This window comes from Aspergillus heteromorphus (assembly GCF_003184545.1).
Source record: "Aspergillus heteromorphus CBS 117.55 chromosome Unknown BO70scaffold_11, whole genome shotgun sequence".
Lineage (NCBI taxonomy): Eukaryota > Fungi > Ascomycota > Eurotiomycetes > Eurotiales > Aspergillaceae > Aspergillus > Aspergillus heteromorphus.
Genome location: NW_020290416.1, coordinates 434,328 through 450,362, shown reverse-complemented (window position 1 = coordinate 450,362; position 16,035 = coordinate 434,328). Strand labels below are relative to the sequence as shown.

At 53.2% G+C, this 16,035-nt stretch overlaps 4 protein-coding genes across 4 annotated transcripts; all 4 read left to right on the top strand.

Moving 5' to 3' along the window:
• Positions 1–4,366: 4,366 nt before the first annotated feature.
• Positions 4,367–4,906, top strand: BO70DRAFT_370951 (uncharacterized protein; the record flags this gene model as incomplete). The annotated part of the gene is made up of 1 exon (XM_025544773.1): positions 4,367–4,906. One exon carries the CDS (start codon positions 4,367–4,369, stop codon positions 4,904–4,906), a length of 540 nt encoding a protein of 179 aa, XP_025399675.1.
• A 1,001-nt stretch (positions 4,907–5,907) lies between these two features.
• On the top strand, positions 5,908–9,887 carry BO70DRAFT_379505 (mannose-ethanolamine phosphotransferase GPI13). The gene is made up of 2 exons (XM_025545352.1): positions 5,908–6,587; positions 6,671–9,887. The coding sequence occupies exons 1-2, from the start codon at positions 6,352–6,354 to the stop codon at positions 9,645–9,647; spliced, it is 3,213 nt and encodes a 1,070-aa protein (XP_025399674.1). The 5' UTR covers positions 5,908–6,351; the 3' UTR covers positions 9,648–9,887.
• A 367-nt stretch (positions 9,888–10,254) lies between these two features.
• Positions 10,255–11,140, top strand: BO70DRAFT_429021 (BTB/POZ domain-containing protein; the record flags this gene model as incomplete). The annotated part of the gene is made up of 2 exons (XM_025548032.1): positions 10,255–10,286; positions 10,351–11,140. The coding sequence occupies 2 exons, from the start codon at positions 10,255–10,257 to the stop codon at positions 11,138–11,140; spliced, it is 822 nt and encodes a 273-aa protein (XP_025399673.1).
• A 328-nt stretch (positions 11,141–11,468) lies between these two features.
• BO70DRAFT_291106 (putative oligosaccharyl transferase subunit Dad1) lies at positions 11,469–12,382 on the top strand (the record flags this gene model as incomplete). Its single annotated transcript, XM_025539385.1, is given in 4 exon segments — positions 11,469–11,753; positions 11,942–12,047; positions 12,059–12,068; positions 12,316–12,382. The coding sequence occupies 4 exon segments, from the start codon at positions 11,469–11,471 to the stop codon at positions 12,380–12,382; spliced, it is 468 nt and encodes a 155-aa protein (XP_025399672.1).
• Positions 12,383–16,035: the final 3,653 nt, after the last annotated feature.

Sequence of the window (16,035 nt, the reverse complement as noted above, 5' to 3'; positions counted from 1 at the left end):
TAATCCTAGCTTGTCGCACTCGACTGCGGGAATGGTTTCCATCCATTCTTAGGAGACCCCTTCTTGGCCATCATCACATAACCCATCCGGTGGGGGATTGTAGATCCATGCCATGGGCCTATCCTATGGAGTTGCATGTCAACCCACAGCCCAACACCGACACGGGTTCGACGAATGTTCGGACAACAAACAAAGTCTCAAGTCAGTTCCACTGATTTGCGGGGGGGGAAGGGGGACTTCCACCTCCACCGGGGAGGAAGGCCTAGTAGGTAGGTACAATACTGCGGCCGTGACGCCGAACGGAGCAGGTCCCGATCCACAGATCTACAACTCGCCAGCTCTCTGGCTCCGGATGGCACTGCCGGGATGAGATGGGTGGGATACTCCAGGTTCCAGATTCATATCACAAGTCATCATGAAACCATGTCATTGTCACCCACCCACCCACCACCACCACCACCACAACCTACCGCGCCCGTGCTGCCATCGCTCAACCCGAATGGACGCTGACGTCCGTGTGCGACATGCATTTCCAGCCCATCGTCACTCACTCACTCACTCACTCACTCACTCACCCAGTCCCCGTCCCCGAGCCGTAAGTAGACGTGACATAGAAATAATTTGATCCCACGGATACTGCCTACCAGTGAGTCATCTTCCATCCAAGCACGGATACAAAATAAGGCTCGTAGCGTGTCTCCCAACCATGAACAGCATCCCCAGCGGTTTTGCTGCCCCTTGTGATGGTACATGACGTCGGAGACGCGAGGAACCGGAGGTGGTATGGCCGGAGGTTTAGCCGGTGTTCGGCCGGGGGGGGGGCGGGCTCAACATGGTTATTAGGGTTCGGGTGGGATATTTCTAACTGTGGCCGGTTATGTAGATATGTCGTACCAGGTGAAAGATATCGGAAATGCGAGCCGGGGTTGGGGCATGGAGATGTTGAGGATTGGCGTGTTTGAGGCGGATATATATTGGGCAGGACGGTTGTTGGTGCCTGAGGATAGTAAGTATAGTATATATTATCCCGCAGCGTGGTTGGATGAGTGAGGGAGAATCATATTGTTTGGCATGTAGCTGTATGGTTATAGATTGATTGAGTAGGATAGTTCTTAAGATGTGCTTGGTTCTATCTACTTGTTATTATAGTTTAATTTTGTTTCAACATAGACTGTTCAATTCCTAGTACCTCCTAGCTCATGGATTACATCAATACTATAAGTAATATCATTTGCATATGTTTACAAAATTATGGTGTATCCTTCTCACATAGACATATGTTTTAGGTGAGCGGAATATTGATAAACACCAATACATATATCATATTGGGTGCGCCGTAGGCTTTGCACCCGGGCAGTATGATCGAACAGCGATCATCACCCGATCGTGATATCATATATCCGTGGAAAAAATGTATGATAACTTTTATTCGGCCAGTACAGTATTCCTTCCTGTATAGAGTGTAAGCGTAGCATTTATCGGCTTCAATCTAATCTAGATAAATAGTGAGACATTTCAATTCTTAAAAGATCGGAAAGTTTCCGATGTATTACTAGTTGAATTAAAGCTAATATCATTCAAATTCTTCAATCTGAAAGTCTAAGACGTCTCTTTATAGAAAATGTCTTACCGATATTATGATAAGATGGTGTCTTACTTCTTTGATCTTCTCTTCGGATTATATTATATATACGAGTATCTGATATCCATTGGTCTTATGGAGTACTTTACACCAGTCCAGGTAGGCAGAGAATAATCATGATCTAGAGTATTTTCTCCACCGAACGAAGTATCTTAATCCATACAGGCTTACACCTGCATGCTAGTGCACAAAGTTCATGTCCCGGATGCTATGATTGACATCTGTCCTAGGGATGTAAAAGTTGAAGTGTGATTTTCTAGACTTTTAGTGGTGGCATTTCCTTCTATATAACTGGCATAATACTAGGGGCCGGGGTCTACGCTACGCGTTGGTGTCAATACTCAATAGTGAATCATTAGCTCTGAGTAATGTGTTTGTTGAGATTTCCTTTCGCATGAAACATTGAGTCATAGAATGATGGCCTTTGCTAACTAATAGTGACCATCTGAGGAATCTGGTCAGCAAACATATAGGTTGGTTACATTCCATTGCTTATGAAACATGTCCTTTGCGCTCCGAGATCTATCTTTTTATTGGGGTATAAGCATGCCCGACAACCCTGCTTTACCTTGCTTGGATGGATGAAAACCTGGGGAATATAACTCATTAGCCATTCTTTTACAAGGGCAGCCAGCCATACATCTGAGCTGCATTGTCTTACTCAACATGCTTGTCTACATCTATATTTAGCACGAACGAAGTGCTGGGCCTAAGTAATGGCACTGACGTGATGTTTATCTGCATACCAGGGATCACCGCGGATACCACATACCGGGCTGTTTATTTGTGTGGGGGAGCGTCGGTATGGAGGGGTTGATAGAGACTGCAGAAGTGACGTTGTTTCGATAAGAATCAAGCAATGGTCCAGGTCAAGCAGATAGAAAACTCCGTCTCCTTCGAAGGATTCCCACTGCGAGCTCTGTCCAACGCTTGGGCGAGATAAGGATCATGAGAGTGCTGTACATCGGCAATGCCCGGAGAAAATAGGTGGGTCCATCAGCACACAGAACAATGAACATTGTCGATGACCGATGAAAATGTAGCAGATTGATCCTGCCTGGATTTGCATTCAATTAACACAAGACGTAGATAGATACTAGATAGAATCATACCCAAATGCCAGCGTCTGGACTGTGGATATCATCGCCGTCAAAGTGTGGAATACGGAGTTGGCTAACAGCAGTTGTGTTTCACCATCGATGACAGATGGACCGGACCCTGCATCAGTACATGACAGGTGTTTCTGATGTCACGTACGAGATTCCGTAAGAGTTAAGACATGCTGGACAAGTCAGGACTACTGAACTCGAATGAGATCATGATCATTGCGGTGTTGTCATCGGTCGGACAGTCTTGCTTGATTTGGATGTTGCTGCTATCCCCACCGCGCACTGAATCAGAGCGACGGAGTCCCGTTCTATTTCCCTCGGAGTTCCCACACAGCCAGGAATAGCAGTAATCAATCCTTGGCGAGCCGGACCGTCGTTCGACCCCCCGGGGCATTTCTCATCTGTCGGGGGCATAATATGCTGGTAGTTATGCAGTTCCCAGTTAGTTACTCCATACAATGGCCTTCTTAGTAGGTCGAGACAAAGACCCTGGATGGCTGATGGCCACCCTGCGGCCTATTTATGGGAAGAAGAACGAGCAAAGGCCGCCAGCCCTGTGGCCTGTTGGCTGTTCGCTTCAGGGGCCAAACCGCCCAAAGACCTAAAAAAAGGAAACAAAGCAGGAGGGGATGCGCAGGCGGACAACGAACAGAACCGATCCAGCTAGCGCCAGTCGGTCTTCACCAGGGGTGGCAGCGAATGATCTTGGGTCGAGGACTCCAAGAATGGGCCCCCTCAGGAACGCGCGCGGGCTGATAGGCCAGGTGGCAGGGATGGGGGAGATTACCACTGCGACCACCAAACCTTAGCAGCCTTAGTCGCGCCCGCGCTAGGCGCAAAGGGGACAACCAAGTCACTGGGTCTCCACCGTCTCACTGCTAGTTCTCTCTCTAACCACCCTTGCGTTCGCTGGGTGCCCTCCGTTCATCTGGTCTGGACTGCTGGACGGCGCCTAAGCGCCCTTGCGCCTCGTTCCTGTCGTGCCGGGGGTGCCCACCACCACTGACCACCAAGCCCATCAGTCCGGCTTACTCTCCTCCTCCCCGTCTCCTCTTTCTCATCCTTCCTTCGCTCCTCTTGTTTTCCCTTTGTTCTTTTCTCTTATTCCCCCAGCGACAAACCATACCAACCCCCCCCCCTCATTCTTCCTCCTTCCTCACCCGTCACGTTCGCTCTATCCTAAGCAGGTGTCCGGCTTCACTCTTTCAGCTGCTCGCCTTGCTGTCCGTTCTTTCGCTATACCCCCCCAGCCTGGTCGATCTTCGCCAACCCACCCCAGTTCACGATACACCGTTTGACCACGCCAACCGACCGACCCGAAACATTCTCTCTTTTTGTCCAGCAACTCATCGTAACCCACTAGTCTCTCAAAAGGATATCAACATCCACTGTTTGGTTCCTGTGAGACTCCTGGGACACACCGTGAGTGATAATCCGCTACTACGAGTGATCCTGCGCGCGGCAAACCCATCGCTGACAACACTGTTGTCCCAGTACGACTTCAATTCTTGAGCCATATTCACCGCTTTTGTTGATAAGCACGTATTCACCGTATAAACGTTCCTCAGTTCGCCTGGAAGGACTGTCTCAAAAACAAACCTCGACCGTTTAAAACATGTTCATCCCCATTTCGAACCTCGCGAAGCGCGATAGCGATGATGGACTCTCCCCTGCTATGGTCGATCTCCTTATCTCTCTCCTGGTCCTCATCTTTCTCGGTCTTGCTCTGGTTGGTGCCCTCCTGGTCCTGCGCCGCAAGCGCCTGATCCGGGAAGAGAGCAATCTTCCTGTTCACAACGGCCAGTGCGTGCCCAGCCATCGCCGTTTTACGGTCTCCGCCTCGCCAAATGCCAGGACCGAGTCCGTTCTTGTGTACGACGAGAAGCGCAGCCTCATCGAAAACTCGTCGAGCCCCCCGTCCAGCCCTGTCCCCGAGATCCGCATTACATTCCCTGAGGAGGAGGACGAATCCGGAAAGCGCAAGTCTGGCCGCGTTGTGGTCGTGAGGATTACCGATGCCGGCGGTGTTGGTCTGGAACCCTGCAACGAAGAGCTCCCGCCTTATCAGTCAAGCGATGCGGAACGATTCCAGTCGTTGGATATCGAGCGCATGGGCGGACTGAAGGAGAAGGAAGCTACGGCTAGATGGTCTTAGAGGATCGACCGCTTGACGACGATGGCCGCCTGCTGTTTCTCTCCATCGACTGATACCCAACATGACCGACCCACCCGCTGTCGCTCCTGGATGATATTCGAAAAGCATGACGATATTCCGGCGAAGATTTGCTCCCTTTCCGCACCCATATTCAAACCGTTCTTCTTCATAGCACCCTCGCGACTTGCACATACGCAGATTACTCCGTCCTGTTTAGTCACCACCCTCGCCGATTGATCCCGGGTCTTAAGATCTCTCGCCCTCTTCGACACACGACATACCTTGACCTGTCGACGGGCCGACCTGGGAAACGTCCCAAGGCATCGTGGGCCGACTTTTGTACAGCCAAGGCTTGCTGATTTCTATTGATATTCCGTGCTTATTTCTCATTGATAAGGCGTTCATTTCTCGTGCTTGGTCACTTTGATCCTTCTTGCCCTGCCACGTTACTAGGGTAGAGAAGGCGTTTCGCACCGGCTTGGTTGAAGTTTCATTCTCGGCATTCTTATGCTCTTCTTCTCTTCTACAATTTTCTCTTCTACACGCTCACCCTTTTAAGCCCCCGGGTTGCCTTGAGGGTGTCTTACAGCGGGATAATGTATGTACCTAGTGTGACTATGCATTGAACGGCCGCCTTCGCCGGTGGGAGCCTCAATGGATGTGTTTATTTGATAGATACATGGCCTTTTCTCCTTCTCCAATTACTGCCCCTAGTCAGTCATCTCCGACCGGGACATTGGTCCAGCCAGCTGCATCTGGTCCAAATCGCCCCGAAAAGGGTCAGAAAAAGGAAAAAAAGTGCCTCGTGCCGTAAACAGTAGTCCCGAAGCGGCAAGGCCCCACCGCCTCAGGGTTCAGGATGTTCCGCGCCGCTCCGGCCAATCACAACGTGCGAATTCCCAGGATGAGATGCCGAAAGCGCCGATTCACTCTTACTAGCGGAGCGCATCTTCCGCGCGCTGCCAGGAGTCCTGCCCGTCGGCTTCCTTCTATTTGACCCTCTCTCGCCCTCGTCTCCAGCTCTCTGTCTCCCCGGCTGCCCGTCGATGGCCTCTTCTGTTCCGAATTGATGTACCCCCCACGTCTAATGGAGCTGTCATTGTAACTATGTGTGTGCTCTGTTGAATCTCAGCTCCCGGACCGACCGACCAGACCGCACGACAGCTCCAACGGAGAGAGAAGAAAAAGGAAATCCCAACAACAGACACCTAGGCAGAATCCAAATCAAGCTCGCCTCCTTTCCGACTTCAATGCGTCCACTATCCCTGGCCGCCTGAAACCATTGATCGCTAGCCCCAGACCGACCTTTCGAGGGAAAAAAAAACCAAAAACGTCATCAGTGGCCGAAGCCCTGCCGTCCCGGAGTGAGGGGTATTGCATTGGCGCACGGAAGTCCGCGCTTTGGATGAACAACCACTTGGGCCGTGAGATAACAATCACTGGAGATGGTGTCCGCAACGAATACGGGCTCAGGCCGTCAGAGTCTCGACACGAAGGGCTCACGAGCTCCAACTTCTTCCTCGTCCCCGACCATATCGTCCCGGCCGTCGGAGCGCAATGAGCCTCGGAAACCACAGGTGCCGAAGGCGCTGGCCGGAGCGCAGGATATCTACATAAAGGGATTGGAGTGGGAGTTCAAGCTCAAGCATTTGGGTGTGCTTGGTGTACTGGGGTGGATATTGTAAGCTTGCACGCTTCCCAGTGTTCCAGCTGGCTCGCTCCCTGGTGACAGATTTTTTTTTAACATGTCCCGTGGATGTACAGGTTCTTGCATGTTGTCGGAATATTTTTCTTTACCAAGGGTTTCCTGTTGACTCGAATGGTTCTGGAAAACAAGTCGTCTTGCGATGTGCTTCCTTTCGGCGATGCGGCGACATCTGGCAAGAAAGTCGACGGGTGTTGGCACCAGAAGTCGTTTGACAAGGCCGTGGTGATTATAATCGATGCCCTTCGTTATGATTTCACGGTCCCTTTTGCACCCAACGGGGATCTTGAATCGGCCCATCTGTTCCATGACAACATCCCCGTTCTGTACGAAACCGCTGTTAAGTCTCCGCAAAATGCCTTTTTGCTTCCTTTTATCGCGGACCCGCCGACGACTACGTTGCAGCGGCTTAAGGGGTTGACGACGGGAACGCTGCCAACGTTTATCGATGCTGGTTCTAATTTCGCCGGAACGTCAATTGACGAAGACAACCTGATCAGCCAACTGCGCGCAGCCGGGAAGAATCTGGTCCACCTCGGGGATGATACCTGGCACGCACTCTTCCCCGACTATTTCGATCCTGAGCTCACCCGCCCGTTTGATTCTTTCAATGTCTGGGACCTGCACACGGTTGACAACGGCGTGACCCAAAACCTGCTCCCTCTTCTTCACCCTGAAAACTCTACGAAATGGGATGTTATCTTCGGTCACTATCTTGGTGTCGACCATGCTGGCCATCGGTATGGGCCGGACCACCAGGCCATGGCTGCGAAGCTGCAGGAGATGGACCAGGTCATCCGAGATATCATCGCAAAGCTGGACGACAAAACGCTTCTGGTGGTCATGGGCGACCACGGCATGGACTCCAAGGGTGACCATGGTGGCGAGTCCGACGATGAGGTGAATGCTGCGCTGTGGATGTATTCGAAGAAAGGCATCTTCGGCCGTACGAGCGCGGAGACCGCCCTGCCGCCCAAGTTTGCTCGGGAGCGGTTTGTCCCTCAGATCGATCTTGTGCCTACCTTGTCTCTTCTTCTTGGAATGCCTATTCCCTTCAACAACCTCGGCTCTCCGATTGAGGAGGCTTTCATCGGATCCAAGGGGAATGATTGGAAGAACCTTGTGGCAGTCAACCGGCTGGCTTCCGCCCAGATCAAGAGATACCAGCAGGAGTATGCGACAACACGGGGCGCGGACGAGGACCAAGAGCCTCATACCCTGCATTTGTGGCAGGAGGCAGAAAACAGCTGGCAGAACCTCCCCATGATAGGCAGGGCCAGCCAGACAACTTTGCGCTCGGTTTCCGAATCTTACAAGCAATACCAACGGCATACCCTCCAGGTTTGCCGTGGGTTGTGGGCTAAGTTCGACGTACCAAGCATGATCGAGGGTGTTGCGGTGCTCTTTTCTGGGATTGTTTTACTGGCGTTCTATGCGCGAGGCATCAAGTCGGACCGGACAGAGCTCACAAACACCCTCCTTACTCTTGCTGGCGCAGGTTCTGGCGCGGGTGCTGTGGTTGGCGCTTTGCTGTCATTTTCCAGCCTGGTGGAGATGCGAGTGGTTGAATCGTCGGCCTTGATGGCTGCTGTAGGAAGCATCGTGGGCGCCTCGTGGGCAATTTTCGTGACCTCCGGACGCCTGTCAGTGCCTCTACCAACCAGTCTGTGGGGTTGGCTTGCGGTTGTCTTCACGGTCTCCCAGTCAATCGGTTTCGCGTCCAACTCGTATACGATTTGGGAGGACGAAATCCTCTTGTTCTTCCTCTCTACTTTCGGCGTTGTTGCCGGTATGTCCTCGATGCGACAGAAGTCCACGGCTGACAGGGTCCTGGGTGTCTATCATTCCATCCTCTTCGTCATTCTTGGAAGGATCGCATCGTTCTCTCGCCTGTGCCGCGAGGAGCAGATGCCCTTCTGCCGGTCTACCTATTACGCATCTGCCACTTCTTCCACCTCTGCCCCCTGGCAACTTATTATCCCCTTCCTCGTGACCCTCATCCTCCCCACAGTGGTAAAGTCTTTCTACGCCGGATCGAAATCCTACGAAGGTGCCGCTACCCTATGGATCGGCATGGGCTTCCGACTGGGGCTGTTCATCACCTCCGTCTTCTGGGTGCTAGAGGGCGCTGATGATGGCGAGTGGCTGCCTCTGAGCAAGGAGACCTTGAAGTCGGTCCGAATGTTCCTGGCTCAACTGGTGCTTGCCCTTGCGTTTGCAGCTGGCACCACGGCATACATATACTCGAAACCATGCATCAGCATCAGCGTCAGCAAAGGCAGCACTGAACCTGAAAACAAAGGCAGGCCCTCATCCCCCCAACAACCCGCACGCACGACCCTCACCATCCTGGGTTTCGGCAATGTCCACGGAACACGATACTTCCTCCTTGTCGTCAACTTCTGCCTCGGTATCGTCCTGATGCAGAAGCCGATGGGCCAAGGCGCCATGGGCCTTCTACTCTGGCAAATCCTGTCTCTGCTCGAAATCCTAGACACGAACGCACTGGTCCTCGGTAACTCCTCCATCGGCCCTACCGTACTGGGCCTTTTGGGGTCGTTCTACTTCTTCAAGACCGGCCACCAGGCCACCCTGAGCAGCATCCAGTGGGAGACGGCCTTCATCCCCCTCTCCTCCGTCCAATACCCCTGGTCGCCCATCCTCGTCATCCTCAACACCTTTGGCGCCCAGATCCTCACCGCCATCGCCGTCCCCCTCACCGTCCTCTGGAAACGCCCCCTCCAACTCAGCGACCAATCCTCCTCGTCGGCAAACGCCAGCAACCCCTCCATCAAACTCCTCTCCGATGTTGTCCAGGCCGCTTGCACATATATCCTCTACTTCGCCACCATCAACCTAGCCACCACCATGTGGGCCGGCCACCTTCGTCGTCATCTCATGCTGTATCGCATCTTCTGTCCGAAGTTCATGATGGGTGCCGCGGTCTTGGGCGTCATGGATATCGTCCTCATTGTCTTCTCTGTCGCTGGTGTGCGCTTTAGCACGTTGAGTGTCGGTGATATCTTTGGGTGGTAGTGTGGTAGTTGGCTATGGTGATCGTGAATATATGGTTTAGTCTTCCATATTGGCTGTTTATGCCATATGGGCGTGGCTGGGTTGTAGAAATTGCCCGGCAGGGCTTTTGATTGGGGATGTGTAATATAGGTCGTTGTTCCTCCTGCCCTTTAACGCTACACTCGAGCTTGTTGAGAGAGTGTGTTGGGGGAGGTATAGTTATTTAGCTTGCATATAGTTTCGTTAAAATAATACATAGTGAGTTCTGAATGAACGCTTCATTTTTGAGTCTTGATACCCTGCTTTGTACGTGTTGGTGATGTCAATTTGGCAGCCATGGCCATTTACCAGTCTACTGGTATCAACCTAGGGCCAAACTCTAGATTCTCATACACCCTGTAATGTGGACAGAGAGCGGTTACAAAGCAAATGGTGAAGTTTTCCAGCTGTGTATCGATCTGCGTGTTAGTCAGGTGACCCCATTTGCCAGTGAATGCCTTCTTCTTCTTCTTCTTCCTCTTCTTCTTCCACTTGGATCTAGCAAAACAGCTTCGATTTCTACACTTGGATCTAGCTAGTTTCATCTGATCCTGCACTCTACAGTGTCTCACAGAAAACCACCATAAAGATGAGTGTCTCCAAGAAACCGAGTTACTATGAGTATATTCTCGCACCTCCCTCTACATCCCCGGCGTATCATGCACTAAGATCTCTCATCCACAAGGTTCCTGAGCTCGGGCACCGTCTCACTATGCACACGAAGCTCGACGCGTTCGTTCCAGATCCACCGAGCCCTTCTGGACTCCAAATGCAAGGTCATGCGCAAGGCCCTCAACTCAGGGTTCTCCGAAGCTCGCGAGAACAAATACACCTGCGAAGACACAGCCGATGGGACCCTCGCGCGATTCGTCGAATGGGCCTACCGTGGCGACTACGTGGATCCGCTGAAACCACCTGCCGTGGGACAAATGAGACTGCCACCTCCCCTTGGACCGATGAAAGCAGACACCGGGTCCGGAGTCCCCAGCACCAACGACGACGAGCCCGCAGGGGAAGAAGTAGACGGGGCAAAGCTCACGGCTTACAATTACCTGCTGGTCACCCACGTCCGGGTCTACATCTTCGCCCAGGTCTACTTGATTGATGAGCTGCGGTATCTGGCGTATTGTAAACTCACGGGTTGCTTGATTGAGATGCACATACCGGTTGATTCGAACCAGCAGCTTGCGGTTATCAATATGCTGCATCTGGCGTTCGGCAAGATCCCGGCGAACGATGAGCTGCTCAGCTGGCTGGCGCAGTATGCATCTTACTATGTGGAGCAGCTGCGTCAACATCCTTGTTTCGACTTGCTCCTGCGCACATGTCCCGCTTTAGGCGCTTCGATGATGAACTCGCTGCAGCCGAGTCTCCAGCCCCCCTGGCAGAGTGGCAAGCAGACAGAGTCGATCCTGCCCTGTCAGCCGGCCAATAAACTTCTGCTTCTGTCACTCGTCGATAACCCCCCCGATTGATCTGAAGCTGCCAGTGGTCGAGGAAAACCGTCGTGATGACGAAACACATCCTGATAATTCGAGCACCTTACAAAGCCCCAGAAATACCTTGCAACGGGTCATGGCATCGGCGTGAAATAACTCAATACATACACTAGTACCACTAAACCCTCCCCCATCCCCGGATCTATACATCACGTGACACCGCGTAACCAGCTCGTCCGACCCGACAAGGCCAGCTTGCGTAACCACCACCAACTAACTAGACCACTACATACTTTACTTCCCCAACTTCCCTCCTCCGACCTCCCCCCAATTCCTCTCCAATCCGACCGAATCACTTCCGACCATGGCCCCGAAACGCACCCCAGCCGCTGCATCATCAGCAGCAGCATCAGGCAGCTCCGGCCCCGTCTCCGCGCCCTCCCCCCAGACGACCGCCGCGCCGTCGTCGCTCTCCTCCGGCCCCAAGACCCTCACCACCAACTCCTCCATCTTCGACATCGCCCACACCGTCTGGCAGCAGTACCTGGCTACCACCCCGCAGCGCACCCTCCTGCTGGACGCCTTCATGGCGTTCTTGGTCCTGGTCGGCGGCGTGCAGTTCGTGTATTGTGTGTTGGCGGGTAATTATGTGAGTTTACTGCATTGCATACATACTCCATCACCAGCATCCATCCACCCACCTACCTGGGAACAATGCAATATGCAGTTGGATATGTCGATATACCACGCAATTAGCACACCCACACCCCTCCCACACACATACACATATAGACACAGGAATAGTACTTGCTAATGCGATGCGATGCGATGAAATAGCCCTTCAACGCCTTCCTGAGCGGCTTCTCCGCCGCTGTCGGCCAGTTCGTCCTCACGGCTAGTCTGAGAATGCAGACGAGCTCCCCGTCCTCCTCGACAACTTCTGGTAAAGCAAAGGGGAAGAAGGGTGCTTCGGCGGCGGGTGCGAACGCGGATGAGGCGGGTGCTACTTCGCATGAGAGGTGTGTCTTCCTTCTTCCTTTCTACCTGCCTATATACCTATATACCTACCTATCATACCTTCCCACCACTCCTCCTACCTTCTTACCTAGCAAGCTACCTACCTAGCTAGCCAGCTAACTTACCCACTCGTCGTGCTCACATATTCCTTATTTGTTATTGGGATGGATGGAAATACTAACAACCATTAATAGGGCATTCGCGGATTACGTCTTCGGGAGCCTGATTCTGCATTTCTTCTGTATTAACTTTATTAACTAGTGCGATTATCTTGACTGGACTGGACTGGACTGGACTGCAGTCTGGCTGGACTATGGACTATGTTGTGGAGTGGAGGGAAAACAGGAGAGTGGGAGTGGGTTGGTTGGGGAAGGATCCAAAGACACATTGGGATAAAATGGGTGGGTGGCTGGTTCCCTGGTGGAATGAGCTGCGTGTCTATCTGTCTTGTTCGAATGAGCAGTCCTGCGGTGCTGTCTTGTCTGGTCTAGATCTAGTCAGTCTGATCTGCTCCGTCCAATCTGATCCGCCCAATCCGCTCTGCTACTGCCAGTGTGTGAATATGTGAATGTGTGAGTAAGTGAGTGCATGAGTGAGTCAGTGAGCGAGCGAGCGAGAGGAGATAAAATATCACCTGTTATCTACTACCCATCACCTATCTACCTACCTATATACCCACCCATCGATAACCTACCTTATGGATGGGTGTTAGTATTGTGTTGTGTCGTTTTTTATACCTGAACCTGAACCTGATTGTGACCTACTATATACTATATTCTATGTATGGGTGCTGTATTCCGAGCATGCTGGAGTACCTATGCAGGAGCATGTAGGAGCATGATAATTGTGACTGCGTGTTGGCTGTGGATTATATGGGTGGGGGAGGGACTGTGTCGTAGGCAGTAGGATAGACGGTAGGTACTAGTAGGGTAGGGTAGATGTTAGGGTATGAGTAAGGGGAAGAAGGGCTTGTAAGGGGCAGGGGGTAAGATAGGTAAGCATGTTGTAGGTGAGCGTGTTTGATTTGAGTATATGCGCTTGTAGTTGGGGAGGTGTATAAGTAGTACTATGGATATGTGTATGTGTATGTGTATAAGTATGTTTGGGTATATTCTAGCATCTATGGCACCTATACACGACATGATATAAGATGTACATCACTGTCCATTCCATTCAAAAAGCCCGACCAGGCTTCCTCTTAACCAGGGGCTTCTTTACCACACTCCCTCCTCCTCCTCCTCCTCTCCCACCACCAATACTCCCACCACGCCCACCACCATTCACAACACCATTCCGCGCACTCCCACTACTCGCCGACACCCCCCCACACGCCTCGGCACCACAACCGGTCTCCTCACAGCCGAAGCCCCCCCCACCTCGATCTCCTTCCGTCGGCGCGAGGGATCATTGCGCTCCTCCTCGCGCTGCTTCTCGGTCGCCGCGCGCTGGCGGTCCGCCGCCATCTGCGTCTCGATTTCCACCCGTCGGTTGAATTCCTGTTCCGTGATGCGGCGCTCACGCTGCGAGTACCCTTTTTCTTTCACGGAGTAGAAGACGCCACCGAGTTCGGCGAGCCACTAATTATTGGTTAGTTTATTGGTTAATTGGTGGGGGGGGGGCTGGATTGTAGGGAGGGAGGGATATTGGGGGGTTAGAGAGGTGGATGGAGGAGAGACTTACGTGTGGATCGACAGCAGTTACGGTGGACATATACTCCTTGCTAGTGAGAATGAGTTCATGGTAGACAACATACTCCGGCACGTAGCCCAGGCCGTACAGCGCGCTGGTCGGATGGAGCTGCATGCTGACGCTGGTGCGGAGGTTGAGAAACTCGCCGATACCCTTGACGCGGGCGGCCTGGTGGTAGAAGCCGGAGCAGATGCATTTGCGGATGACGTCCCAGTCGGTGCCGCAGCTGACGAGACGCATCTTCTGCACGGTCATGATGTCGTGCAGCTGGTCTCGGACTTCGCGGGCGCGCCGCAGGGCTTTGGCGTGCAGGAAGTGTCGGGTGCACCAGCCATCGGAGTATCCGTTGGATTTCCACTGGGTGTAGACGTGGAGGAGCGTGAGGTGGTCGGATTCGGGGACGAAGAATTTCTCGCGTGCGGAGTCGGATTCCTCCTGGCGCTCTTTGGGGCGGTAGAAGACGCTGGGTACAGAGAGCATGGATACGATGGTGAGCATCTCCTCGCTGCATTCGTAGGTCTCGGAGGCGGTGATGAGGAGTTTGGCGAGCGGAGGATCCATTGGGAAGGGGGTCATGCTGCGTCCTAGGGGCGTGAGGTCGCCGAGGTTGTCCAAGGCGCCGAGTGACCAGAGTTCGAAGAGGGAGGTGGAGATTGTTTCCTGGGGTGGGGGGTCCATGAAGTCGAAGTCGAGGAGGTCTTTGACTCCAAGGGACTTGAGGAGGAGGACGGTGTTGGAGAGACTGGTTCGCTGGATTTCCGGGATTGTTTGGATGTATAGCTCGTTCCTGTAGGCCACTTCGGTGAAGAGACGGTATGCTTTGCCAGGCCCTGTCCGTCCTGCTCGTCCGGAACGCTGGTTGGCGTTGGCTTGCGAGATTGGCGTGATCTGTAGCGTGTCCATGCCCATCTTCGGGTTGTATACCTTCAGCTTGGAGTAGCCGGAATCCACGACGAACATGATTCCATCGACTGTCAGACTTGTCTCGGCAATGTTAGTAGCGACAATGACCTTTCGGACGCCGGACTCAGCCCGTTCGAAGATCTTCGCTTGTTGCTCCGCTGGCATCTGACTGTATATAGGCAATATGCTCAGCCTCGGCGGGTCGTTCAGTAGCTTTAACCGCTCGTCGACCAGGTCGCAGGTCGCCTCGATATCTTCCTGTCCGGTCATGAACACAAGGATGTCACCAGGCCCCTGTGACACATGGATGGCCAAGACCTGCTTGACCGCGCTGTCGACGTAATCTTCGCACGGGGTTCGCGAGAAGTGGACATCGACAGGGAACGTTCTTCCGGGGATGATAAACTCCGGGGCACCGCCGTAGAACCTGGAAAAGCGCTCCGCGTTCATCGTTGCGGATGTGACGATGAGTTTCAGATCCCTGCGGCGAGCCAGCACCTTCTTGAGAAGCCCCATGAGCACATCCGTGTTCAAGGCTCTCTCGTGCGCCTCGTCCATGATAATGCAAGAGTATTTGTCGAGGTCCTGCAAGACTAAAGACTCTCGCAGGAGCACACCGTCGGTCATGTACTTTATAACCGTCTTGGGACCCGTGCAGTCTTCGAACCGAATCGCGTACCCGACCTCGTCGCCCAGGTCGACCTCCATCTCCTCACTCACACGCTTGGCAACACTCATGGCTGCCACTCGACGAGGCTGCGTACATCCGATCATGCCATATTTCGAATAGCCGTCCTCGTGCAGGAACTGCGTCAACTGGGTTGTCTTTCCGGAGCCTGTTTCTCCGACCACCACCACCACCTGGTTATCCCGTATAACTCGTAGCAGATCCTCTCTCACGGCGAAAGCGGGCAGGAACTCCCTCTGCTCGCGCAGGGTTTTGCTCTTGCTGAAGGAGCTCTGACCACCCTCATCCTTCTTCAAATGCCGGGCAAACTTGTTCCCGCTCTTGTAGGCCTCCTCGACCGGCACGGCGACGGCGCTGTCTCCCTCGTCCTCTTTCACGCCCATCAGGTTCCCCAGCGCTGTGCCCGCCATTGTTGTCGCCTCCTGGGCTTGCTTCTGGCGCTCTCGCTGCTGACGTCGCTCCCGCACAACCTTGCTTCCCTTGCGACTGAACACGGCCATATCACTCTGCGGGTCCCGGACAGCCGAGATGGGCTCGAGCTGCTTGGTGAAAATCGTGCGGCCATCGAGGAAGGGCGGGCGTAAGTCGTGGACCAGCAGATGGACTCGCGTTCCTTCCTCGTCCTCGGGCGTGA

What these genes read in the sequence shown, in the direction of transcription:
- BO70DRAFT_379505 (XM_025545352.1), top strand. Translation starts at nt 6,352, where the DNA reads ATGGTGTCCGCAACGAATACGGGCTCAGGCCGTCAGAGTCTCGACACG. An exon ending in GGTGTACTGGGGTGGATATT is followed by an intron (nt 6,588 to 6,670) that starts GTAAGCTTGCAC and finishes GTGGATGTACAG; the next exon opens with GTTCTTGCATGTTGTCGGAA.